The sequence below is a fragment of the Spermophilus citellus genome, assembly GCF_964194105.1.
Source record: "Spermophilus citellus genome assembly, chromosome: 6".
NCBI classification, from domain to species: Eukaryota; Metazoa; Chordata; class Mammalia; order Rodentia; family Sciuridae; genus Spermophilus; species Spermophilus citellus.
The window spans coordinates 3,146,122-3,173,325 of NC_138187.1; the positions used below are offsets into that span (position 1 = coordinate 3,146,122).

Below are 27,204 nucleotides of genomic sequence, written 5' to 3' on the forward strand. Positions count from 1 at the left end.
CAAGCGTGTTGCTATGAAATTTCGGAGTGAGATGCTGGAACACAGTATTGCCTTCTTCTCTAGCTGGTCTGCGGTTACTTTCTGCCTGAGCACGAGGGACCTATTCATGCACTGACCATTAGGAAATGTTAGAGTGTTAGCAAGCAGGACGAGATGACCAATGTCTGTCTTTCTAGTGACTCTTTTCTCTCCAAGCTGCGTGCACGTCATACATATTTTCCTAGACATTTGTGGCACCATTCACAGGACAGGGAACCTTCCCCACCCCTCACCCCGAGTTTGACTGCGGAAAGATGCAACAGGGGCCAAGTCATCTTACACACAGAAACCAAGAGCCAATCAAGAAGGAGAAGCCTGCCCCAGGCACAATTCAAGCAAGCCATTCATGGAGCTCATGTGATGACCCTGCCGAATCCAGAACGGAACACGGACACATCAGCAACACCAAGGGGGCATGCAATGACCAGATGACCATAGGCACCACCGCCATGCTTTGATTGGTTCAAGCTCAGAAAACAGCCTCCTCCAGACTTTGAATGGATTCCTTCCCATAAATCAGAGTGAGATTGAAAGGTTGGGTGAGGTCAAACGCTTACCAAATGTTTCCTCCACGCCACGAAAAAGATGTTCGCCTATCCCCGTTAAATTTGTCAACGAGACTATAAAATTACCTAGTTCAGCTTGGTCTTTTTCATTTGGGAAAAATCTCTGCCCACACCAGATGGCCTTCATTCTGGAGGCCAACACCCAGAGACTCTCGGGATGCTCCGAGATATTCAGCATGTGATCATTTACCAGGAAGATGATGGGCAGAGAGTTGCCAGGTGCCCAGAGAAGAACTCTGGGCAGTCCTGAGGTTACTGGAGTTCAATGTTTTTCAAAGGTTCCTGAATCTTTAATTGGACGAGGGCTTAATTTGTGCTGATAAAAGGTAAAATTCTACCAACAGGGGACATCAAACTTCTTTCCCTTTCACGATGTCTGATGAGTGAATCTCATGATTACAGGGAAAGTTTGTTGCCATTTTTCTTTTGATCAAACTGACAACCAGTGAGCATTTCCAAAACACTCTCAATGCCTGCTGATTCCCTTTCCTATGTTGAAGGCATTTCTTTTCATTAAGAAGGTTATCTCTTTGTCTTCCTGTCTGTCTACCAGAGAAGAGGAGCTCAGAGCCGATGACTACTGATCTTATTCTGTGAGAGTGTAAAAATAATTTATCATCCTGTTGTCCTGAGATAAATTCTAGATACGTGGCATCTTTAATAGAGATTCAAAAGCTCTTCTGATAATTCCACATTCCCCCCCCCCAAAATGTGAGTCTTTCTAGAAGGACCTTCTTTCTTCATGTCTGCTTTCTAAAAATGAGAGGAAGCCCCACCATTTAACAGAGACACTTCATAAATCAAACCAGAAATATAATTTTAGGGATTGTTTTCTGGTAATTCATCTATTACTGGAGTTTACCTCGATGAATAATTCCATGGGTGACAAGGATCTCACTCACGATAGAGTTAGGGAGGGCTGGTGATCAATTTCCACAGCAACCAAGAAGACCTAACACGCAAATGTCTCTAATGAACACCAAGAGGCCAATTACGTGGGGGAGAATAGAGTTAGTTGGTTTCTTCAGCTGAAACGGTCCTACTGCACTGGGAATTGTAGAGTTATTAAAGATTTACCGATCCAAGAATGAGGGCATTTTTTTTTCTGTAGTATATGCTGCCAATGAGAAATCTTAATAATATTAAAATGACAAATTTTATACATATATTTGCATACATGGTATTCTAAAATGCAGAAAATTATAACTGAATTTTAGATGAATGCGGGTGGAAATAGCTAGCTTCTCAAGTAGCTCTATCGAAGAATAGAATTAAACATTGTTTATTTTGTTCAAATGTCTAGATTGGTCTCATTGAAGAAGGCGATTTTGCAATTTTGTAATTAACCTTTTTTCAACTTGGGGATGGATGCACTTATACTGAGAAGCAAGATAAACATTCAAAGAAATAAATCCGTTTAAGATTCTTATAATTATATGGCAGGCTAAAGTTACTGTGATTATAATTACACACAAAGTGGGTGTTTGAGAATTTAGCATCTAGAGATATTTTCATAAAAATAATTAAGGGTTGTAGCTGAACCACTTTCCATTTGATACTGTGCAAATTTTCAGTTTTCGAAATTTAATAGCATTAAGTCTTTTCATTTGTAGAATGATCCTGAGTATTTTGAGATTGTCATCATTTTTATTAGCCTTATCGACCCTGTTTCCCTAATCCAGCGTCAGAGTGTGTTGAACATAACAATTTATACAAAACATTTTGCATCTTGGCAACTGATTATTGGGTAAGTGGATAATTTATGTATTTACAACTGTGTCTTGACAATGGTTTGGATTTCTTTGAAGCTCCCTAAGCCTTCAGAACTTGTTATGGCTGTTTATAAGAAAATAATACCTGTGTACAACCAGACAGCAGATCAAAACATTCTCTCTCTCTCTCTCTCTCTCTCTCTCTCTCTCTCTCTCTCTCTCTCTTTTTCTCTCTCTCTCTCTCTCTCTCCCTCCCTCCCCAAAGAGCCATTTGCTATGAGCTTATGCATGAGGTTTTCCAAGTGCAGCTTTTGAAATTCAGGGATTCATTTTGCCTCACTAGGTTGCAGAGGAATTCTGTAGCTACAGAGAGCTAACCACCCATCTTGTGAGAAATGGAATGGAACTGCCGAGAAAGCACACCACAGCAAACCAGAGAGGAACTCAATTGCCACAGGCCAGGTGGGAGGACAGAGTGGCTGCGGCCGCTTCTCACTGAGGAGTCTAATGCGCTGCCCGCTTACCTGTCTGACCCAGCATGCCTCAGCCACACATGCAAATTGTTATCATTATTGTTTTACTCATGAAACAGATTTTTAAATTAAAGGAGTCATTACCAAAAGTAAGCACCCTCTATGACCTTTGTGCATGCAGTGCATCCAAACATTCACATTTATGTCCTCAGAAAACAGAGCCAGGGAGTTGCATTCAATATGGAAACACACACTTTGTTTTCTTAAGTCACCTCTACAAAAATAGCTACAGCTTGCTGTTCCAGGAACCAAGTCATCTGTAAGTGCTGGGGAATCAAGCCACCCCCTCACACAACCGATCTGACTCCTGCATTTATCAGACACTCTTGGGTCCCTTCCAATGCCAGTCTTCACGTGTGGTGTGCATTGCAAACAGAAGTTGACTTGTGTCTGTAGGATTGGACCCTGGGCATTGTCCAAAAGAATGAGCCTCCTTATGAAAAACCAGAGGCACTTACCATTCTTTTTATTTTGAATTTAAAAATGCAAGAAGGGGATGCTTCCCTGCGTGGAAGAAGGGAAAGAAGGTGCTTGGGAGGGAGGCAGACCTGGGAGATGGTTCCTGCTAGCTGACACCATGGGGTTTCATAGAAGACCACGGGAAGGCCGTGAGGCGGTGAGGGAGTGTCCATGTGCGTGTGCGGATGTGTGTGTGTGTGTGTGTGTGTGTGTGTATACATGTGTGTGCTTGTGCAAGGGATATGGTTGTGGGAATAAAGAGATCTGAAAAAGGGGTGTTCTGGGGCAGAGTCTGCTTGTCTCTGTGTCTTAGCAGAGAGGGTGGGAGTGCAGAATCAACTCATGGCGACCGTTCACCCTCTTTGTGGCCTGTGTACCTTCAGCACAGGGTCTCACCTCTGGATGCTTTTTCCCCAGCCATGCATTGTCAGAAGACTGGAGGAGGGTCTTCTGTCCCACCAACTAAGTTAATTGCCAGTAGTTGTCAAGCACAAGAAGGAAGGACCCTTACCTGTCACTGTAGGCAGCAGCAGTGGCAGGAGTGGGCTGGGCATAGCGGTATGCAGCGTAACCACCCTAGAACACAAGGAGAAGGAGACTTAGGGATGCGGAGGAGCCCAACTTGGGGACGCCCAGCAGTGAGACCACACCAGAAGAGCGGTACCCAAATCTACCAATCTAAAGTCGAGGTTAATGAGAGCTTAGTATCAAAGCAGAAGGTACAAAACACACCGGAGAAAGAAGGGGTTGAAACCAGCCCTGCTGCGTGTTAAAGGTTAGCATGTGCCCACAGAAGAACCCAGGTCCCCTCAGAAGGCGACACCTGCATGTTAATGGCCATTGCCCCGGGCAGGAGGGTGCTAGGGGTTATTTAAATACTCTACACATGGGGCTGAACTTTCCAGATTTTTAAACTTGATCATGCTTTACCTGTATTTGTTAGATATTAATTTTTATTTATTCCATCCTTTATTATTTCCTTTTAAAAAAATCAAGTAAACCCTCCCATGTCTTATTTTCACACTTATTGTTAAAAATCAGATAACACTTCAGGTGAAAGTTCACTAGTAACTCCTTGCATCTGTGGTCATGTAACCACTAAGTCTTTTGAAGAGGACTGACATTGGATTTCTAGATGTTACAGAAGTAACATAAAAATGAATTGTGAGAATCCTTTTAAAGAGTCTGTTTTGGTCTAAAAATATCAAACTGTTATGTGTCTCTCAGGTTCAGATGGGGAATGTAGTGTGGAAATCATGATAAAGTCTCCTAATTTGTAAATAAAATCATTAAGAGAGAAAAAAATCTGAAAAGAAGAAATAATTAACATTTAGTTGTATGTTCCAGTAATTGCAATTGTTCAATTAAGCAAAGAGGACTAGCAAATGGGCATATTCAAAAGGAATTGTGTTCAGTGGAGCTTTGATTATCAAACTGTGAAAGGAACACAGCTTCTTGCTCAACGGACCACAGCGATATGTCAACCACCGTGGAACCATCTCAGCACAATTAACAAACACGATCCAGTTTCCCTGAAAACACAGGGGCTTCTCAGGTTCTAATTAGAATGCATAGTCCCATAATCCTGAGGGAAGTGTTCTCACCCTCGCCATAAAAGGGCAACTCAGGATAGAATTGTGTGTCAGAGGTCATCTAACAGCCAAGTCCCAAGAGCACTAACTTATCTTGACATTGATCCTGTTTCTGGGGGAAATTAAGCAGGAGAAAAGGTACACAAAGCCAGGGAAGGTGTGAAAAGCATCTTTCAAACTCCAGGAAGGCTGGTCTATCTCTTTCTCTCTCTTTCTAGCCACAGCTGACTTTCAGAATGGATCTGCAGTTGCTTGCAAAACAACTCTAAACAGCTAGTTTATCCTTAAAAAGTTCATGCTTTGGCTCAGCCTGGAGAAAACACATCTGAGACATCCTGACAAATAATCAACAATAATTTGGAGCCAGTATTTTTAAAATAGCCTCTCTTATAAAAACAAAGTGTCAGTTTATTTTTTTTTAAAAGGTCTTAGCTATACACCACCTGGTGTTCCAAACACCATCTTCTCTAATTAGGAATGGGGGCAATCATTAAATCATAACACCAAAGCCATTGTCATACTGGTGCTGAGCCCAAGATGTGGAATGACGGGCTGAGCAGAAATGAGGTCACGGGATTTCTGGAGCCTTTCTTTTAATCTGCTTGCCCGTCTTCTCGGGTTTCATGATGCATACACAAAGACACAGGTGTAGGAGTATGCATATTAAACTTAATGAGGTAGGAAGGGTCTAGAGTTGGCCAGCCGATTGTTAGGAGGCATTAGCTGCAACTGGCTGAAAACTGAGTGGAGAATAAGTGTGTGTGTGTGTGTTTGTATGTGTGGGTGGGGGAGGATTCTCTTCCCCAGAACAACAACAAAAAATTAGCATAGGTATTTGTATCAGGTGCCATGTAAATTGTGAATGTGCGACTATGCATTTGGTCCCAGCAAGGATTGCTAGCATTTGCAAGAGCATTTGCAAATGCTCTTGTTTGAACTTCACTTATCTCCCCAATGTCTGCAGCAGGTAACAAGTTTGCTAAATATTTTGCTAAATTAACTGTTATAGTGCAAGTAGAAAGTTAAAAGAACCTCACTGGGTTGATATCTATCATAGGAACACAACTTGCAGGTGTGTAAAACAGGAATCCTAAAAAAAAAAGTGCTCATCCGTGAGGATTTGGGAATGCTCTCTATTGTGTACATTTGCATATGTCTTGGCAATTTAGAGGAAATAAGTGTGTGTTTCTATACAAGATCCTGGAATTTGTTCACAAGCATTCCTGATTCAAAATTCAGCATCCTCATGTGCTGCTGTCTTCAGAGCAGGTGAGAAGACTTTGACCTTGATCAGCGGTCTCATCCCTGTCCAGCAGACCACATGGTGATGACAGAATTGCCCTGGATCTGTGCTTTCTAGTCAATAGTGTTTAGTGTCTACTGGACACTCGGATTGTGGGTAGGGCGACTAACTGAATATTTAATTTGCTCAGTTTTAGTTAATGTGAGTTCAAATGTGAACAGCCAAATGCAGGAGGTGGCTACAGTGCTGGACAGCACAAGTCTAAGTGGCCCTGGAACCTGCAGTAATTGGGGTGAAAGAGGATTAAGTGGCTTGATACCACCATCCTTCTGTTACCTTGTCTTCCTCGCTATTTTTCTTTTGCATGAAATCCATATAAGGGAAAGAGTGCAATTGTGCATTAACTCCGTGTATGTGAGCACATACTATAAAATGATCCAAAAGTACACATTGCTTTAATTTGCCTTTCTAACAGGTGACTTGGATCAACTTTATTGCTTTCTATTTTGCAGCTTTCCGGGCAGAGTTGCAGCTGTTGCATGGCTTTATGTCTCAGAAAGGAGGTATCTCTGCTCTTGGGAGGTCACCAGACCCTGTTCATGTTGAGCCTGGTCCTCCCAGACCTCATGACAAAAATCAAGTCAAATAGATTTTTTTTTCTGCCACCAAACCAAAGGAAAAAAGGAATGATAAATACAACACAGTTCTACACATCCCACTCATAAATACGCTCATTTTTCACTTTGGCAGCAAACTGTAAATGGGTCTTGATATCAAAATAAATCTAAATGGACAGCATTACCAAAGACAAGCATCCAAAGAAACCTGCTCTCACAGACTGAGCTGTTCCCTCTGTTAGGGAAATCCCTGCAGGCCCCTTGGCATAGTCACCCACTGAAAATGCTCTGAGAAAGCATTTTCAAAATTGTGCTCATTGGAACATGAATGATGGCAGGAGAAATAAAAAATTATTCCATGACCAAACAGGTTGTGGAAATGCTGGGTTACACTAGGTGTAGCAGGTATTCTACCTGTGGAACTTTGGAGAACAATACTGAACACTGATGAACTACTCAAGGTAACTTGGTGAAAGAAAATAAACTTTTCACCTTAGACTGTACTTTTAGCAAAAGGGAGGTTCTAAAAATTTGTTAGTAAGCGAGGTAAATGTTCATGTGTGTAGGGAGGGGACGTGCTTCTGAGTAGGGCTATGTCATGTGTGGGGTGTGTATGTGTGTGCACACACGTGTGCATGCTTCCCTTCAGCACCAGGGCACCAGAGAGCAGAAATGAGCCTGATCTGAGAGAGAGACAGAGAGGCTTGCTCCTTGTCCAGGCGTAGCCACGGGCACGGACTCACTTTGTGCAAAGCAGGCATATTGGTATACACACAACTCAAATTTTATTCAGTGTACTACCATTTGCAAGAACATTTGGAAAAGGAGACATTTAAATACAACCATGACTCCTTAGTTAATCTGCATTATTATACCTTCAGCTACTTGGGAAGTGTGGCAACAGAAACACAGTTTTCTTGAAATGTTACCCTAAAAGTTGATCTCAGGTATCTTAACTACTTTGCCTTCTCCTAGGTCCGAGCATCCCTTTTTCATATTTGTGAGTTTTAAAATTTTTAAAAAATTTAAATTGGATCAATTTTCATGACTGAAAAAAAAAATAAGTACCTTGCTCGTTGATTTAATACTGAATAAAAATGAGAATTGCAGGTAACAGGAAAACTCGTGTGACAAAGCGCCCACAAGTCATTCTCAGTATGATATTCATCTTTCATTTTATTTGACAGTTTCAGTGTTAGTGATAGACCAGATCTGGAGACTCAGCCAGCAACAGATGTGTGGATTTTTTTTTCTTCCTACAAATCCAATCACTTGGGCCTTCATTTGGGGGTTGCTTCCATAGCGAGAAATAAGGTTTGAGAGTTCTAGCAAGTGTGAAATAAATTCCTGACCAGTTATAACAAAAACAAGGAGGATTATTAAATGTTAGCTCTGTGGACCCCATGTTGGATATAAGGACTCCAAGAACCTACCAAAAAATGGCCCAGGCAATTAGTTCAATTTTTTTTTTTTTTGCTAAATTTATATTGATTGAGTCCAGATAAGGCCAAGAAATTAAGAGCTGAGCTTAGACCTCCAATTTACTATGCTTGTGATCCAGCAAGGCTCACGGGTGCGGCTGTCTGACTTCAGTCGTGCAAACAGCCTCCGCGTAACTATGGACCTATCAGAAGACAAGGGGGTGATCATCCCTACGCTAGAGCTCACATTAAAACTGGAAAATTCAGCGAGCTTCTCCTTCGATGTTAGAAAACGTTTCCCCCTTCCCAGAACTGTCTCGTTAGTAAGGATTTCACAGCAAACCCACAACAAAGTAATGAGTCTTTCCACCAGTTGGGATTTCATACCTGCAGCAATTTATTGCCATACACAGGCTCTTGATACACTACTCTATAAGGAAACAGAAATGTAATGTTTTCAATGCAAAAAAAATGAAATAAATAAAAGAAGATGCATAAGTCAGACAGGTTCCAGAGCAATTCATTTACAAGTTTGCTTTTCTGAGGTCACTGAGACAGGGGAGTGACCCACTAGATCAAAAGGGGAACCGGGCTTGGCCAAAAGCTTGTAGCTGCAAGTCTTTATTACGGAGACTCCCCAAGAAGGCTGGGATCACGATCCATGCGCACTGTTTGTGTTTGGGATCTAACCTGTGTCCATTTTTAAAGAAGTAAAAAACGATAATTTCATGGCTTTTCAACTTGCGAAACACAATCCAATGTTTCAAGCTAACTACAGGGAATTTGTCTCTTTATCTCATGATTGGAATTCTCCAGTCTACCTGGGAATTTAATTTGGAGGCCTAATTATGTAGGCAGCTATGACAATGATTTAGTAGCAGCCACAACTACATCAGTGGCTCTGTTTGCTAATAATATCAACTAATAACACAGTGGAATTGTATTTCACAATTTCATGAGTCACACTGAGGCTATGGAACCTACTTTGAGTAGACCTGACTGGAACACCTACGGGTGGGCATGTCTAACAGAGCTACTGTTAACACTCAGGTCCCTAATGCATCACTTCATTGAAGTCTAATGCTGACAAGGACTCGGTAGAAACCTCTACAGACTGGAAACCACTGGGGATGTGAGTTATTCACGAGTGATCTCTCCTGCATGTGGATTGAATTTCAAGAGAAACTCTCTAGTTCCAGGAGAAGATATTAAGAGTTTGGGCATTTTTAGGGATTTAGGAAGCTGCCTATAAATGTATGTGTGTATATATTTTTTTCTTATATAATCTGATTTTCCTTTTGAGTCAGTTTTATTTAACCTTGTCATTGAAGTTAAAATCTAAGCTTGTGGAGCTCTGTCAAAGTTCTCGTGTCCACCCTCGGCAGACCTCACGGCATATCTGAAGGTTTCAAATAAAGACACGGCGCTTCAGGGCCCTGCCATTCCTATACTGTCCGACTTCTCACCCTCTTCCTTTCCTTTCTTAGGTTTTTCAAAATTTGCAACAACTTTAATTGGCCGGTTCAGTGCTTGAGTGTGGCCTCTGTAGCCAGATCATTGTGGCTTCACACTTCCAGGTCAGGAAAGATAATGAGACAAATTATTTCATCTTTTTTTTTTTTTTCTGGCAAAAAAGAAATATTTCCTCTTCTAAAAAAAAAACCCATGGAGGTGATGTGCTCCCTGTCTTCCTGGGTGTGTGAGAGGAGGGACACAGCTTCCCCGCTGAGCTCCTCGTCTCTGGAACAGAGGACGCTTTGCGAATTGACCCTGTAATGATGGAGGGCAGGCAGCCTCATGCTGCCCCTCTGCTGGCTCTTACTAAAAGTGGGGTCTCAAGAGCAAAGACTTGTGTTTGTATTTGGGAGAATTCCCACTTTCCTGTGTCCCCAAAGCCAGGGACACTTCTTTTTCCTGACCTCAAATATCAGTGGCATGAGGACACCTCTTTGTCTTAAGACACATGGTTGACAGAGTGACGTGAATGCAGAAGGCAGTGTGTCCAGCCATGGCGTCCACCAGAAACTGGTTATCATGGAACTCAGGAATGGTGGAACATGCGTCTCGATGTCACTGAGACACCTCCTCCAGGATGCCCTAGTGGCTGCACTCAGGAAACCCAGGCACCCCTAGCTAAAAGGGATACCTTTCACATTGACGTTGGGCACCTTCCTTTCTGCCCCTCCTACTGCCTGGCTCATTGCTGACCTACCCCAGTTTCTACGCATAACTTGTCAAAATTCTCACAGCTCTCATAGAATTTCACTTCCCCCTGTCCTTCTTTGCATTTTCAATATCTTTGATCAACAGCCACGTCCTTTGCCTCTCCCGGAGGGCACCAGCATGAATCTTGGTGAAGCTCAGGGAACACCTCTCCTCCACCTCCCGGCTAGGCTCTGGCCTGGAGGGGTCTACAGCTTCCCTGTGAGTGGACTGGAAGGCTCCACGGGCCCAGGAAACTTCAGTTCTCAACTCTGGCTTTAAGTGTGTTTCATCCCTGCTGTTATTTAAGTATATCTTTAATTTGACACACTTTTTAATGCACACTAAGCAGTAGTAGTTACCGTGTAGTTTGATATGATAGTTAAAAAATTAAATTCCTGTCTTTTTAGGCCAATGTGGTGTGTGTGTGTGTGTGTGTGTGTGTGTGTGGTGTCCTCATGTCAGAGGGCTCAGGTGTGACCCTACCTACCCTCCTTGCTGACTAAGCAACCCCCACATCATCTGCCGAGTAGCCAGCCCCCTGCTGCGTATCTCCATGGTGACCAGAGGCAGCCTTCTCCTGAGGGCTCAGCTTTTGGGGAGGGTGGACACCTCTCCTTTCCCCTAATTTCTACTTAGCTCCTGTCTGATGGCATATCTTAATCTCCTGGTACCCTGGTGTAGGCTGGCACCTGGCCCTCTCCTGTGCCTTCTCTGTTCCCCACCTGCCTGGCTCTGTGGATCTTCTGAGCGAGCCTCCTGGCCCAGTCCACGCACACTGGTGGTGACCTGCTCTCCTAGCTTGTCCTTCCTGTAGCATGACCACCGTCCCTGCCTTCGGGCAGCTTCTACTTCCTGCTAAATTAGAATCTGTGAGGCACGGAAAAGATACGGGTTTGAAATATGCAGGGTGCCAATTAATAAATCAGTGAAGTAGCATTTTAACCTAGGGAAGAAACCAAGGCACTTGGAAGTGGACACTCCATAGTGATGGCTGAATTACTATGATCTTTATTTTTATAACTAGGCTCAGGGACATACAATTCCCCCCTACCTTTGGGTGGGTGCTGATGGAAATAGCTTTCTTTCCAGTGGATTTGATTTTTTAAATTTCTCCATCCCTCATCTACAACCTTCTGTTCCCCAAGTTAAAACATTTAATAATAGTAATAAAGCCCTAAACTCAGTTATACCAACTATAGTCCTTTCATCTGCATGCTCTCCCTTTGGACACCTGGAGGCAGGGATTTGGGATTCACAAGGTACAGGAGGATAAGGCTGACTCCACACTGCTTGGTCCCCACCACTCTCACCATCTAAAATGGCATGGATCCAAGTAGGATGTGACAAGGAGCAGCTTAAGTTACACAAAAAAATGGAAACGGGTTGTTAACAGAGTTCATAAAAACATGTAGTCCACTCATTTCATTACAGGAAAATAAGACCCATGGATGATGGTAAATACAATGAATAATAGAACTTGACTAAGTCCATCATTGATGGAGATTAATACTGTGTCTCAAAACTGTAGTGATCTGAAATTCAAGAGGAATAAAATTAAATAACCAGTGTCTTTCTCATTTTCTAGGAAATGGCATCAATTTGATCAGAAATATAGTTTTATTTTTCTTTGTTATCTAGCCCATAAAACAACAAATATGATTCCACTGACTTATTTGAGGCTATTAGTAATAAAAATTATGTGATTTCGAGAGTCCCTCCCCAATACTGCCCACTTATTTTCAATTGTGTTTGTTTCAAGTAATTTTCTTAAAATTGATGTTTGTATTCTCATGTGGAAGAATCAACTCATCTAGGTGAATGTAGGTGAGTTAAACTATGGCCCCCATAATGAGAAACACCCTAGTCTTTTCCAAGGAGGAAAAGTTTGACAAAGTGGTACCAATTACCGAAAAATCAAAGCTGGGTAAATGTTCTGGGGAAATAGAATAAATGGTTGAAGAAAATAAGAAATTAATGTTCAAGTCTACATACATTTTCTGGGGAGATTTAGGTGTTTTTTGGTAAACTCATCCATGTTCAGAGACACAGAGACTCTTCCTAGGGCGGTTGTGATAAGTTAATTATATTTATAAGGAAAGCATCAAGAATGGTAGCCATGAAAATACCGTTTAATCCTCTGTAGCTGGTAACTACAACTCTTCTCCTAAATATTATACCAAGAACACTCAGACCATATTGAGAACTCTGGAGACAGTTTCTTGGGGGATAGGGCCCTCCATTGGGGGGCCCTGGAGAAGTGCTACCTTTTGGGGGGTGGGGACTGTGTCAATTCTGAAGCTGATGAAGGAGTTCATTCCCCTCAAACAGCGAGGGATGCTTCCTATGAGCTCAGGAGCAGAAGTCTTTCTGCCTGGGAGGCAAGGCTCTGGGTTCGTTCCTACAGACATGGAGGAGGAGGTCTGACTACACTGCATGGAGGTTTTTGCAGCAAACTTGTAAAAGGAATGACTCTGGATGGAAACAAGGACGGCATGCACGTTAATGAATACTTACATAAATGTCTGCACCATAAAATCCATCCTGGTAAACAACACTGCAGGGTGCACACACAAAGAGAAACATCCATATTAGTGCATTTCCCCATGCGGACACGCCAACCCCTGCACGGGCCAGGTTAGTCTGGTCACAAGATCCGAAACACAGGAACCCAGGAGAGTTTTCACACTGATTAAGGAGGTTGGAGACAGCATGGGTTGATCACATCAGGACAATTAGGCTGGGGTTCGGGGCAGGTCCAGAATCGGCACGTTTGGCTGGGCACCCAGCTTCCTACTCTCTTGGGAGGAGGTATGGAGATGTGCAACTTGGAAATGCAAAGAGGATTGACATGTCTTGTGAGCGGCCCACACAGACACGAGCGTCTTCAGAGGTCAGAGTTTGCAGTCAGGCCACAGAGCTCCCCCCAAAACACAAAACAAAACATCTGTGTAAAAATAGGATTGCAATGGGGAGACACACAGAGTGCAGCACTCTGACTATGGGTCTGAGCTGGAAGGCCCCCGGGAGCTGGGCAGGCTGTACTATGGTACTGGGTGATTCTATCAGCCACCCTTTCATGTGTATATGTGTGCAAGTATATTTTGTGCATGAGTGTATGTGTTAGTATGTACAAGTGTATAGGAAAAGGGATACATGTGTGAACTTGTCTATATGACGCTCTGTGTATAAACACGTTTGCATATCTTCACAAATGTGTGTCCATATCTGTATATATGTATGCATGTGCTCTTACACACACGTGTGTTGCATGCATGTGTTATCTTTGTGCATTCACTTCGATTCAGACTAAGCAAAGTTTCACAAGATGATTCAACAAACCCAAACTCACAGGAGCTCTCTGATCACTGCCCGTATATAGTCATCATCCCAGAAAGGAGGGACTTCAAAGGGGGAAGGAAGTGACCCTGCACTTCCTCAACTAAAGCAGCTCATAGGTCTGTGATCATGGGCACCTGACTGATATTTCCTAAGCAGTTTTTAAAACAGTTTGATGAGACTCAAATGCACCTTGCATACCTCACAGATGTTGGTGAGAATGACCAGGTATCTGGAGTATAAAAATGTATATTTCTAAGTGTGCACTTTTCAGAGGATGGTGGTTGTTATTAATAACCTTCCCTTAGAGCCTCCAGGGAAGTTTCTAGATGATTTATGACTCTGGCAAAGGACCAGCCAGCCCCTCTGTGGAAGGGCGCCAGGCTTTGACACGGCAGGATTCCAGGAGAGGGCCCCACATGTAAGCCAAGCGCACTGATCTCAGGGCAGGTGCCCAGGACCCAGGCACACGCGCAGACACACACACGCCAGCGACACTGGTTTGCTGGAGAACACAGCAGTGTCTTCTCAGAGCCTTTTCGAGTCGATCCACTAAACCCCAACTGCCCTTATCCTTAAAGTGTGGCAGGGATTTCACACGCAAGCGCTCGGCTGTGTCCCTTTGATCCGGAAGGGCTGCGGTTCACGAGAGCCTTTGTCACACAGTGAAAACCCTAATCTGCGGTGCCAAGGTGTGCGGCATCCTGAGCTGAGCTTTGAATTCCCTTTCAATGTTTCCAACATAAAAATGCAGCGTCTGTTGGGGGTCAGGAGGCAGGGTCAGCCTCCGCCACCGCGACGTGGAGCAGAGCTGATGGAACAGGCGAGCAGCAGCTATTTAGTATGGCCCAAACCACAGAACGGGTGGTTCAGCCACGCCCAGGGAGCCGCTGCCCAGCCCTTCTCCCCACCATGCCTCTGCACATGCGCTTGCTGGTGCTGCGGATGCCTTTTCTCCAAGTACCCTTGTCCACAAGCAAGAGGTCACCCTTCAAGGGCCAAGGGAGATGGGAGACACATGGGCACTCGGGTAAAATGTCAGCCTCCCTAATCAACAGTGCGCTGCCTGGGGCAAAGTTCTTAAGACATCTGAGCTTCATGTAGTTCGCAAAACGGTGAGAGATCAGTCTGTGTCCACCTCGAGGCACATGGTGCGCATGCGTGCAGGACTTCCTGCGCCAAGGCTTGCAAAGTAACGAGCTGCATGCATAGCACCCTAGCTCCAGATATCACCCTATGACCCAACGCCCACCTGAAGCTGAGGTACTCCACCCACCTGAGAATACCAATATCAGAGTTTCAGACCCTCACCTGAGCTACTCATCAGTGCCACTTCAAATTAAAGATATCTGTGCATGTGCCCCACGTGGCCTTAGAAAGCTGCAGCCAAAGGGTCTCTCAGTGTCCCCTCTCTTGATGCTTGACACATTACTTCCTGCCTACAAGATGCAGAATAACTGTTCAGTGAGTTAGGGACATATTTTAAATGGGAGCTTGGACATCTAAAGATAGCAGAGGGTGACAGAGGATGGTTTAAGGACTGCAGACAGAATCACTAAGAGGTCAGGAGGAGGGAGTCCGGGGTCCCGGGTCTGCCTCTGCTTTGGTTGTTCACCAACGATAGCTGCTGTCCATGGAGGGGAGGGTGGGGAATATAGTTCAAGACTGAGCCCTCAACTAGGAGACCAGTGCAAGGGACTAGGCAGGAGGCAATCCAGGTGTGAACTATATCCATTTTAATCACACACTGATCTGTATTTAGGAATGGGAAACAGTGCCTTTTCCTCAGTGTAGGTAGAATGTAGTCTGTCCCTGATCTTTTGTGAATAATGGAGAGAGAAGCAAGCCTAGTCCCTGGGCACACAGCAGGGGCCTGAGTGGAGCCACTGGATAGGGCGGAGGCTGGCCTTCTCTGGGAACCTGGTCCCTCCTTACAACAGGCCAAGTTATCATGCACTGTGCCCAGTTGTACCTGTTTGCACCAACAGCTCCCAGAGTGAGAAAGAACACCCCTGAGGGTCACCTCCAGGAGGGTCCCTAGTTCCATGCTCTGCCCTCCTCCGTGGGTCACGGTAAATTGTTTTGGGGCTGTGACATCCCAAATATAAGAGACACTAAAGCAGGAGAAGCTGCAGTCTACCTGCCTCATGTCGACACAGTTAAACAGATAGAATAGGAGGGCCAGCGCTCTGCCTCGGAAAGTTCACTGTGCTCTGAGCCACAGCTGAACCTGCCCTCACTGAGTGTAAAGGCAGTGGAGCCCACAGTCACAGCCAGGCACATAAAGAGGACCCTGCGGCTATGATGCTCACTGCAGGAGAGGGAAGAAGTGTCCTGAGGGAGTCTTAGAAGGAGGCAGGCCACCCGCAGAGACAGAGAAGGCTGAGACAGTGACACAGAGCTCTAAAAGCTTTAGCTGGGAAGACCCAGAGGAAGGGCAGGGCAGGCCAAGGGAAGAGCCGGGCTGGGCCCAGTGGCCAAAGCTGTCTGGCTCCTTGAAGGGCCTGGAGGAAGGGCTTCATTATAGCTGCAGGGTCTTCGCCAGCCACCAGAATGTGGCAGCTTCATGGAGAGAAGTGTTCCAAAAACTCTAGCTGCCTTTCTGAGCCACACCAAGAAGGGGTTGCTTGTTGTTTTACCAAGTTTAGCAAAGGCATGGTGTGACAGCAGTGAGGGAGGGGCGGGGAGCCAGCTTCAGGACCACCCTAGAAACTGGGGAGCCAATGCGGCTCTTGTTGGTGGATGGAACCACACTGCCTAGTGAAATGCCTTGGGTTTTTCTCTTGAGTTATGAGTCACTGTCACTCACAGGCACCACGGGACAGTCCCTGGTCTCACACTCCGTGTCAACCCCCATTGTACCCTCCTAACACTCCCATGCTGTGGATAATGCTACCATCTCCTCTTTAGACACAAAGGAGCAGAAACAAAGAGAGCCGGTTCTGGCGTGGCTGGGATTCTGGCCCGGGGAGTCTGGCTGCACAGCCCAAACTCTTAACTACATGGCAGGCATCAGTGGTCAAACTGGAACATGCTTCAGAGTCCCCTGGAGGACTGACTGAAACACAGATGGCCGGGCCCCATGCCCAGCCCAGAGGTTCTGATTCAGTCCATCTGGATGGGGAGGGACATCTAAGAATTTGCATTTCTAACAAGTAATAGGTGATGCTGATGCTGCCTGTTCGAGGGCTAAGAGGATCATTGCTGTATGAAACATCATCCCCAAGTGTAACTCTATGTGTGCGAAAAAAACTGAAGCCCAGCCTCCTAGGTCCTACTCTAAAGGAATTGCCGGGTATGGGAAAGCTCTTACAAAAGTATCATACTATTTTCAAGAAGGTGTCCAAATGTGTTTGTAAAGCCTCATCAAACAGGTGTACTTAAAATATCAGATATGTAGGGAAAGAAGGACAGGGAGTCCATGTCCAGGATGTAGCAATAGATAAACCACAGCTCAGTCACAAGAGAAGAGGGGCTGTCATGCATTGAACAGGTGCCATCCTATTTGAATGCAGAGATGGTCTGTCTAGTCATGCAAAGGTAATTGTATTGCTTGTCAGTCACTTTGGGCCTGCAATATGCTCTTGCAAGAACATAATGCAAATGTACATCTCATTTTCTTAGAAAAGTAATAGCAGTGGTTAAATATTTGGATGAATGCAAGCAGGGGATGATTGTACTATAGCAAATTGGTTTACTTAAAAAAAATAGAAAAAAGAAAGACTGAAGGTATAGAAATGCCACAAACTATACGATGTGTTTGTGTAATATAATATATACTAACCACGAATATATTTTTGTAGGAAAGGCTATTTAAAACTTCTCCACCCTGCTGCCCCTTTTAACAGGAAAATAAATTAAATTTTTGAATGTGTTCAAATATAGCTATTTGTGAATGGCTATCAGGTGGGTCTATGAACTCATTCCTATTTGTTGGAATTGTGTATTTGTACACAAACATTCTCAGGGAAAATTCATATTTGTTATCAGATTATCCAAGGCATCTATGAAATTCACTCCCTTTTCCCCAAAAGCTTTAAAAACTACTAGTCTATAGTGTTTGTCTATACATCCACTCAATTAAGAGAGGTTTTTGTTATATTTAAAACTGGCTAAGAAACTAAGTAAAAAAAACATGACACTAAAAACACCCACCCCATACACATGCACATACACACACATTGAAAAAGAAAGAGAAAGAAAGAAAGAAAGAAAGAAAGAAAGAAAGAAAGAAAGAAAGAAAGAAAGAAAGAAAGAAAGAAAGAGCGAGCTAACTATAGAGAGTTTTGGAAAGTATTATGAGAATAGGTAATGGTAACTTTTGTTCCCAATGTTGATATGAAATGAAGAAGTTCTTCAGCATCAGATAAAACAGAAAGTCAGAAAGATAACATAATAAAGTATGACTGGTTTACAGAAAGATGTCTCATGATCCCAGAGATGGGGCACAGGGGCTCTCTAGGACTCAGTGTGACAGCATTCCCAAAGGAGCTATTTGTGGGTTTAATTCTTGCCCTGACGTTCCTCCTGGGATAATACCACTTCTTTCTTAGACCCAACATGACCCAGAGTCACCTCAAAATAGTGTCCGAGGTAACTCTGGAAGCTGTATGTAAGAATGTCATGATTAAATAACCAAGAAAGTACAGAATACCTTGCTTGAAGGTACATAGAGGAGGAAGGCCAAAACCCTGTAGCTAAGGCAGGATGCTTAGGTTTAGAATTAAAAAAAATACCTTGCAATGATGCCCATCACCTAAGAGATTCTCTCAAATGTGAGTCATGGGAAGAGGAACTGGACATTGTCACTTGGCTATCAAAATAGAGTTCAGGATCAAATCCAAGGAGAAATATGGAAAACCTCATCCATTCAGCTGAGAGTGTTCACTAGTTGAATTCTTAGTCTCAATGGTTATCGTCCATAACAATCCAGGCGCCTCTGTCCAAAACCATCTCTGTGGGTTGGGGGTAATGGAGGTCTGTGAACAGCAGGTGCCCTCCAGCACAGACCTCAAGAGTACATGGGGTCAGAGACGTAGAATTTGCCTGTGAACTCAACGCAGGCAGAAGGGGGCACCAAGGAAGATAAGTGCATTAGCTACTGACAAAAAGTCAGTCATTACATCTGCACCAACAGAAGCTGCAAGCCACCAAACAAGAGCCCTGTTCGTAAGAGCCCTTACGAGGGTCTTCCTGTTTCACCCTCTCTCAACCCTGGGGGATGGGAAGGTCCATTCTTCACTCTCCTACTGACGAAACTAGAGGTTGATCAAGCTCCCCAGGGTCTTTTCAGGACTGGGAAAGTCCCCAAGGATGCTATTTTCTAAGTCACACCCCTTCTCCTCCATTCAGGCTGCAGTCAATAGGCAGAGTGCTTGCCCCAGGAGAGATGATCAAGCATGATGTTCCCAGAGGTTTCTATCTATTCATGTAAAAGAAAACAGAACAGGGCCTCCTCGCAGCCCATGTCTTCACCTGCTAGGAGGAAAAGGAAACGGATGAGGGGAAGGGCATCCTGAGTCAATCTTTTTTGTGTCAGTTTCTTAATGTTGGATGCCTCCAAGGGCCTCTCAGGGCTCCACAAAGGTAACTACGGAGGTTCTATAAGGCATTCCCAATCTTCTAGGAGAAAAAAATACGGAAGCCATGTGACCTAGGATAGATTATGAAAAAATTTGGCTGGAACTTTATAACAATATAAACTCAGAATGGATGCTTCGTGAAGAACAGTTGGCAGTGAGATGCATGTTCAAGTTGTGACAGTCAGAAAGATAATTCTTCCCGGATAAATATAGTTCACTAGGAGAGGTCTTAGAAAAGATGGAGACCACTGCATGTGGGACAGAATCAAGGACCAAGATCTCAAAGTGCCGATTTAGGAAATGTTGGGACTGAAACACGTCCCTGATCTCCTCTCTTCGGGGAAGCCTGTCTGAACACTCAGGCTGGGCTAGGGACCCTTCCTTGGTGCTCATACACTACCTTACCATGTCTGTTGAAAAGGATAGCCTGTATGTCCAGCTGGAAGGATGCCTCTGCGGGTGCTACTGGTCTCTTCACCTTTCATGCAGAGTGTGGGTGTTGAGCTGAGGGGTTTGGAAATGAGAGCCATAGGACACCCACACTAGCTCTAAACCACCTGAATCCTGAGGAGGGCACTTTCTGGAAACAGGAGCCGCTTTCCCACCTTTCCTTCCTACTCAGCTCAAAGTCAGGGCCCTCTCTCCTCCAGCCAACCCCTTGTTCTCCTCTTTAATGTGACTAGCTGCCCTCCTGAAGCCTAGGCTGCAGGGAACAGCAGGGAAAGAGAACCTTCCTTTTGGGTGCTGCCATGTACTCTGGGCAGCCTGTAAGCCAGGGAAATGCCCAGGCCGCCGGCTGAATTTCCTTTTCCACCAGTCCTCTGCTCTTACCGATTCTTACAGACCTGAACCCTTCCCCCAACACACACACACACACACACACACACACACACACACACACACCAGCCCTGCTCTTCCTCCTAGCCCCCAGAGGAGTGTTCTCTTTCTCGTAAGTATGGTTTCAGAATTCCAGCCATACTACTGTTAGGAAAGCGGTACAACCTAGCACTATAACCAAAATGTTCAGGCATATCACAGGGATATTCAATGGCACCCCATCCAAAGTAGTTACCAACACGCGGTGTACCATTTGGAAATGGCTGCCTCTCCCTGGTGAACGTGGCATTCATTAGTTATGCATGGTAATTCCCAGAAAAGAGCACATTCTTTATAAGTTAGTAAATTTCAATTTTATGGCAGGTGTGTTATGTTGAGATGTTTTTTATAAATTGTTCGGGTGAGGATAAGCCGTACAATTTTACTTTATTATTTTTCTTCTGCCCAGTACAGTCATGAGATACTGACTGAGGGTATATATACTGAAAAGCTACAATTACTATGTACCAAGATAAGATAATGATTTTCAGACAAAATAATGTGGCATAAATGTGCAATTTTGCATTTATGGCTTATGAATCTTGCTTTAGCAATTACGTGAGCCCAGAGGATAACTTGGCTTTTTTCCCTTCATAACTCACTGTGTGACCTTGGGAATAACAAATCTTTATTTCTGTATTTCTGGTCCTATAAAATGGGCTCAATACTGTGGGGCTGCAATAAATATTAAACAATCAATGATTGCTCATTGTGGGGACACATAAGGCTCAGGACATGCAGATGCATTTGAGGGTATGGGGAGGATTTAGAGCCAGTTTGTTCTTGGTTTCTTATGATTCATTATCAATTTTTGCTCATTTTGTCCACTGAGGAACTCAGACTCAATTCTAGTAGCTTAGACAAGACACTGGATGCACGTTGCCTTATCTTTTTACCTCTGTGTTCCCTTCCCAATGATGATTTCATCAGGTTTCATTTCATTATATTCCCAACTTTGTTTCTTTGTTTTTGAAACACTTCAAATGTTCTGTTTTGGAATGGGCGAGATATGAATAAATAATGACAAGAGTATTGCCCTTTGTCATCAGTATAATAGATGATCTAGGCTAATTCATATTTTCTAAAAGATTTATAAGCAGAAAAGCTTTTAAGAAAATGCATTTAACCCTTTACATGCAGTCTTAAATGTCGTCAAGGACCAGAAACCAGGCACTGGTCAGGGGAGCCTCACGGGGGAGGGTTCCTTTGGGTACAGCACAGTTTCTCAAACAGCATTCTGAACCTGGAGCAGGACTGTCTTGTGGGCTAGGGGATGTCTGGCAGCAGCCCTGGCTCTGCTGGCTAGATGCTATTGCCCCTCTCCATTCCTTCTGTGGCAAACAAAGTTCTCTCCAAACCTTGCCAATATTCCCTGGTCTCAGCTGCTGCCTGAGGACCATCCTTCCTTACCCTACCCCAGAGGTGCAGGAATTTGCTACCAGGATCCTAGCAGAAGGGCAGAGAGCGCAGCACTTCAGGATTGTCCCCCACTGAGTCCATCACATTTTGCCTGCTTTGCTTTGTTTCTGAGCATCCACCACCATTGCTGGGTATTTACTTGGCAATCTCAAAATCCATGCACAGAAGGACCACAGGGGCAGCAGGGAACAACTCAATTTGCAAAATCCCCACAGAGGAGGAAGGAGGGCTTGTGCCATTTTGGACAATGGAACTAAAAGGCATATTAATTCCAATTTCATCCAAGTCTTCCATTTTTGCCTTTGACTCAACACCTAATTGTGTCAGGGAAAGGTTCATAAACCTGGAAGAGCAAGATGTCTTTGGGGGAGGGGTACAAGACCACCCCAGTGATTTTTATGTATGAAAAGCCTCATGTCCCTTTGAATTCAAGGGGCAAATGTGGTCCAACCTCCTTAATAACCAGATGTTTGCAATCATCAGAAATACATCTTTGGCTGTAACCATTTCTCTGTTCTCCAGCATTCAGTCTCAGCAAATTTACATAACAGCACGTGACATGTAGAATGCTTAAAGGCACCGACCATGACAGGACAAATTACACTCATTTTTCAATACTCTTTGCAAGGTGCTCCGCTGCAGGCGCGCGACGGGCTGCATGCTGGGGCGGTTCTGGTGGGCAGTCAAGACCATCATGCGCTCACAAACACTCCGTGCCTCTGGGGAGAGGGCTGGTGCAGGGAGGCCCGTGGGGGGCTGCATCACTTACCCGCCATAGGCCGGGATAGGGGGTGGGGGTGCCGCGGCCCTGAAGGTGTTATACACGGTGCGGCCACGGCCTCGCAGGTGCGCCCCTCGGTAGGCGGCTGCCGCGGTGGCAGCTGGATACGGGAAGCCGGGCACTGCGGAAGAGAGAACAGAGCAAAGGCATGAGACCCACCCTGCCCTTGAGGGGTCTGCTCCCAGGACCCTAGTCCCTGCAGCGCCAAGGCAGCTCCAGCCCCCCAGGAGTTGGGAGGACAGAAGCAGACAGCAAGGCTGAGCCCCAGGACCATCTGGTGAGGAGGACATACAGCATGGTTCCCTCTGCCCAGGAGGATGTGGTCAACCACAAACATTTACAAAGAATTCTAAGAATAGGAGAAAGACTCACTGAAAACTTAATTTTTTTTTTTTAAAAAAAGGTAGATTGCAAGGTGTATCTACCAACATCTCAGTATACATATATTTATGTATATACATATATATGCATTATATACATGCATGTATTCATGTTTCTAGTGCACAGTACACATGTGCAGACATGCATGTATGTATGTGGGTAAATGTGCATGTAACTGCATATGAATATATGCATACAAGTACAGCTATATCTGTGTGCATATGTATATACATACATGTTTTTATAGACATTAACACATATTTCATACACTAGTGGCTATTTCTGGGGCAGAATTGCAGAAGAGTTTATTCATAACCCTCCCTTTTCTCATTTTTATGTATTTTTTCACATTTCCCTTTAGGTCCATATGACTTGTCAAAATTTTTTAATTGAAGTATTCCTATAGACACCTCTATGTGTCTTGAGTACACAAATCACACATCTTGCCCCTAAATAGATGGTTATTAGCATATCAGGAGCCCCCAGATCTCCTACACAGCTTTTAAAAGCAAACACACCCCCTTAAGCTATAATCAGAAATGTCTGGGAACTCCACTATCGGGAGAGGGTAGATGGAGTTTTCTTTCCTGGGGGAAATTCTCTGAGTCACTTGAGTCAGGAGAGAAGGTACTCCTGACAATTCCTTGAGGCCTCTACCTGGGAGATCCTCCCTCCCATTTCAGGAGCCTCCAGGAGCCAGTTCTGTGTCCAGTGGCTTCTCTGAACCTCACGACGCTCTCTCCCTATCCCAACGGAGCCTGTCCCAGCATAGCAGCCAGCCTCTTCCCCAAACCACATCCCATGCAGGGGTACATTCTTAGAAAAATGCATTTGAGAAACTATGGTCCCAGGAGAACCATAGCAAAAACTCAGAAAGGCCTTCTGAGAAGGAAGCTGGTTGACTCAACCCACTGGATTGATTCCCTTCGCCAGGCTTTGGCAGAAGCCCTGGCCTCCCCGGTGTGTTAGATGCCTGCTGTGCTGAAGTGTGTCTCCACACTGCCAGGTGGGCTTGTCTCCCTCCTCCCGCCTCCTTGGGGAGTGCAAGCGTTCCATCTCATGTCTGTCCCAGCCCTTCTCTGGACCCAGGCATGGCTTGTGGAAGGAGCACAGAGGAAAAATGGACGTTGGAAGGAAAATGGAAAGTCCACTCGAGAGACTGGAATCACTAGCTGCTACCTAGGAGGCTGGCGGGCGGCCATGTAGTGACCAGGGTGCTCTGAGCATCACCCTATACTCACAGGCAGAGTAGGCTTGTCCCTACCAGGTGGCCAGCAGGGTGGAGGGCAAGTAAAATTCCCCACAGAAGCAATTCCCCAATGCATACCACTTCTGAACTGGAATAGCACCCTTGGGCTTGAAGGGGAGACCGACTGGCTATCCTGATCCAAAATTTAGCGCCTGTTCTGGAATGGCAAACAGACTCTACCCCGTCTTTCCCTTACAGTGTTGGTAAAATGAGAACATCGCAGGACCAAGCCAGAATGACTTCATCTTCTGTTTGTATCTGAGAAGACCATAAAGGTTATTTTTAACTTTTTATTATTGTGGTTAAAGACAAACCATGCCGTTTTATTCAATTCTCTTGCCAGTCCCCAGCACCTGAGTTTCCTGGATCGAATTTCAACCCACATGCCAGAAGCCACGGTAGGCTGAGTCTTAATGGGGAGTGTGAATCTTAACACCATCAAACCTCAGCAGCAGGGACAGGACATGGGAGACACTGCTTCAGGACTGGGCAGGAAACGAGTGGCCACAGCTTTGACTCCAGGTCTACCTTGCAGCATTTCAGACACTACGTCTTCACAGGCACACTCTGGATTTTGAAATAAAGAAAACGAGCAACACACAATCTGTCCGACCAGCTGGCTGCCTGGTGAGGACACAGGGTGATCACGCTGACCCATTCATCCTCACCAGCTCCTGGGCTGCAGGAGCCACACAAGATCCCTCTCAGCAGCGAGCAGGTTTTACAATAATTCTTGGAGGATTTAGCTGTTGAGGGGGAATGTGCACCAGAAGCTCAGCCACCGGGCGAGGGGACATATGCTATTGAGTGGAGCCAAGATTCCATTTTGTGCCCTCTTTGTTCCAGGGAGAAACACATCTTTCCCTGCAGCAGGAGGTATTTACAGGTAGGTCCTCCTAGGAGGCTCTCTGGGCTCCTCTGAGCAGGAGGACAAGAGGGATCCTTGTTGGGTTAAAGGGATGAAGACGGAAGAGCACTTCCCTGCAGAATGTGCCCTCCCTGGGAGGTGAAGGCCCTGGGCAAAACCTGGAGCTGCAGAGACCGGGCCAGAGGCCTCCTGGACAGCAGTTCTGTGGTGCTGGTTGTCTGTCCAGAGCTGGCCCTACTGAGCCATCGGGATCAAGGAGCTGCCCTGCCTTCTTCTCATTCTTGCTCTCTCCTCCCTCCCTCCCTTTCTTTCTCCTCCCCTTTCCTGTATTTCCTTCCTTCTAATCCTTCCTTTCCAACATTTTTTTTTTCAAATTTCCTTTGAAGACCACTGCCCTGATCCTCCAGTGGCACATGTGAAGTCAGGTCTCCTGGGTCACAGAAGCGAAGGACAGTGCCCCTCACTGACCAGCAAAGGCTGGGAGGTGGGGCTGCCCCTCCTGTGTTCTGACTTAGAGGCGTGGCCTGGCACCCGCAGGTATCAGGTACCTCAACCTTGAGGCCAACCAAGGTAGACTGATTCCCTGGGGGAGAGTAGGGCCCCTCTTCACTGTCCACCTTCTGTTACAGGGTCCTGTGGGCAGGTGGCCTGCACACAAGCTGCAGGACACACGAGGGGACTGACGTCTGGCTGGCAGTCGGGACCCCTGGAAGGCTCATTTCTACTTCCCCACTGAGAGGTGCCTGGAGGGTCCAGATGCAGCACATGACTCCGAAGGAAGGAGGGGCTGCTGGACCAATCAGAGCCTCGATCCCCCTCCACCTACAGCCACATGCCCTGCAGAACAGATGCTGGAGTTTGGAAACAGCCCTTGTTCTGGGAAGCCCAACTTCCCCGACAAGTAGTACCTAGTGAAAGGCCTTCACCCCTTGGCTCCCTCCAGAGTCCCGACCAGCAATGCTCAGTGAACACGATAATCGGGCACAACAGGGAACACAGAGAACAACAATCTGCCCAACCCCAAACTCCTCAGATTTGTGGCTGCACCACCCCTGTTAGAGGATCTCCCCCAGTGGCTGGGTTAGGGCAGTGTGGCTCTCTTGTCATACCACGAAGGCCAATGCTCAACTTCAAGGACAAAATAAAACCCCCCACAACTGTTTATCAAGCTTCCCTTAGGCTCCATAGGAGATGGATGGAGCGGATAGTTTTCTTCCATGGCTATTGGACGTGGCAGTTTGTAGATGCTGGGACATGGCTAAAGGTGTGTTTTAAGCAGTAATCTGAACAGATGATTCTGATACAGATTCATCAAGACCAAAATGTCATGGCATGACACTTATATATGTTTTTTGAGTGAAAATCCTGAGTTCCCGGCATGTGGGAGACGAGAGAGCAAACCCATAGGTCCCTCTTCAACTTCATCCAGCATGAATCACAATGAAAAATCTGTATTGTTGTAATGAAAAGTAGATTTATCTCAAAGAAAAGGAGGCAGGAGTTTTGGAGCACGTGCACCTCTTACTGATGCACGGCGGTTCCCAGCCTGCCCCTCTCACTCATCAGCAAGATTTACACCAGAGCATATCTTGTGGACCTTAGGGGAGTAACCACCTCATTCTTGGGAAGAACTCCTATAGGATGGGATGCAAAGAGATGAAACTTTAGGAACATAATGGGAAGCTTGCTGTGCAGGTACAAGGACCAAGCCAATCAGCATTTGGAAATGGGACATGTGTGGGTGTATCAACAAGCCAAATGGGCCCTTTACCAAGGTGTCCGCTGCTCACTGCCCATCTCCCCCTGGAAGACAAAGCCCCACCTCCCACAACTCTGCATTCAATGTATTTACAGTGACTCACTCGGCTCCTCCCCCTCTCTTTTATGAACATGGTGCTTACCTTAGAAAATAAACACAAATGAGCTCATTTCACCAGCCTAGAAATCCCCAGAGAAAAAACACAAAACCAGTGGAAAATACTTGAGGGTTATAAACTGCATATTAAAGTTTTAGAGCTCTGGGAGAGATGGGAGAATAGCAGATGCAAAACCCAACAGGGGGGCAGATTCTGCATCAAAGCCATAAAAATATACAACCGCTTTAATGGGCAATTATTCTTTGCATTTGTGCTCTGGTTTGAATTTGCATGAGATTGCCAGATGCCCTGGTAAAGGTGTGCCATCAGAGCGGATGGGGGGCTCTCTCTTTGTCTCACACCTCCTTTCCATTTGCTTCCCCACCATAGGCAGGTTGGAAGACAGAGAGAAGCACATGCTAATTTGAGGTGGAACTGTTCTGTGGGTAATTTATGGAAGGGAACGTTC

General features: G+C 45.3%; 1 protein-coding gene across 17 annotated transcripts in view; it reads right to left on the minus strand.

Annotated features, from left to right (window-relative positions):
- The window catches only part of RBFOX1 (RNA binding fox-1 homolog 1), a 328,470-nt gene that overhangs the window by 29,414 nt on the left and 271,852 nt on the right, over positions 1-27,204 (minus strand). For 12 of the 17 annotated variants that reach the window (XM_081297350.1, XM_081297353.1, XM_081297347.1 and 9 more), the window contains 3 exons: positions 22,370-22,502; positions 8,570-8,612; positions 3,821-3,885 (listed from right to left, as the gene is read on the minus strand). In XM_081297350.1, coding sequence (XP_081153476.1) covers positions 3,821-3,885; positions 8,570-8,612; positions 22,370-22,502 — 241 coding nt within the window. The remainder of the gene's footprint in view (positions 1-3,820; positions 3,886-8,569; positions 8,613-22,369; positions 22,503-27,204) is intronic. The other 5 variants (XM_081297345.1, XM_081297348.1, XM_081297355.1 and 2 more) reach the window with 1 other exon arrangement.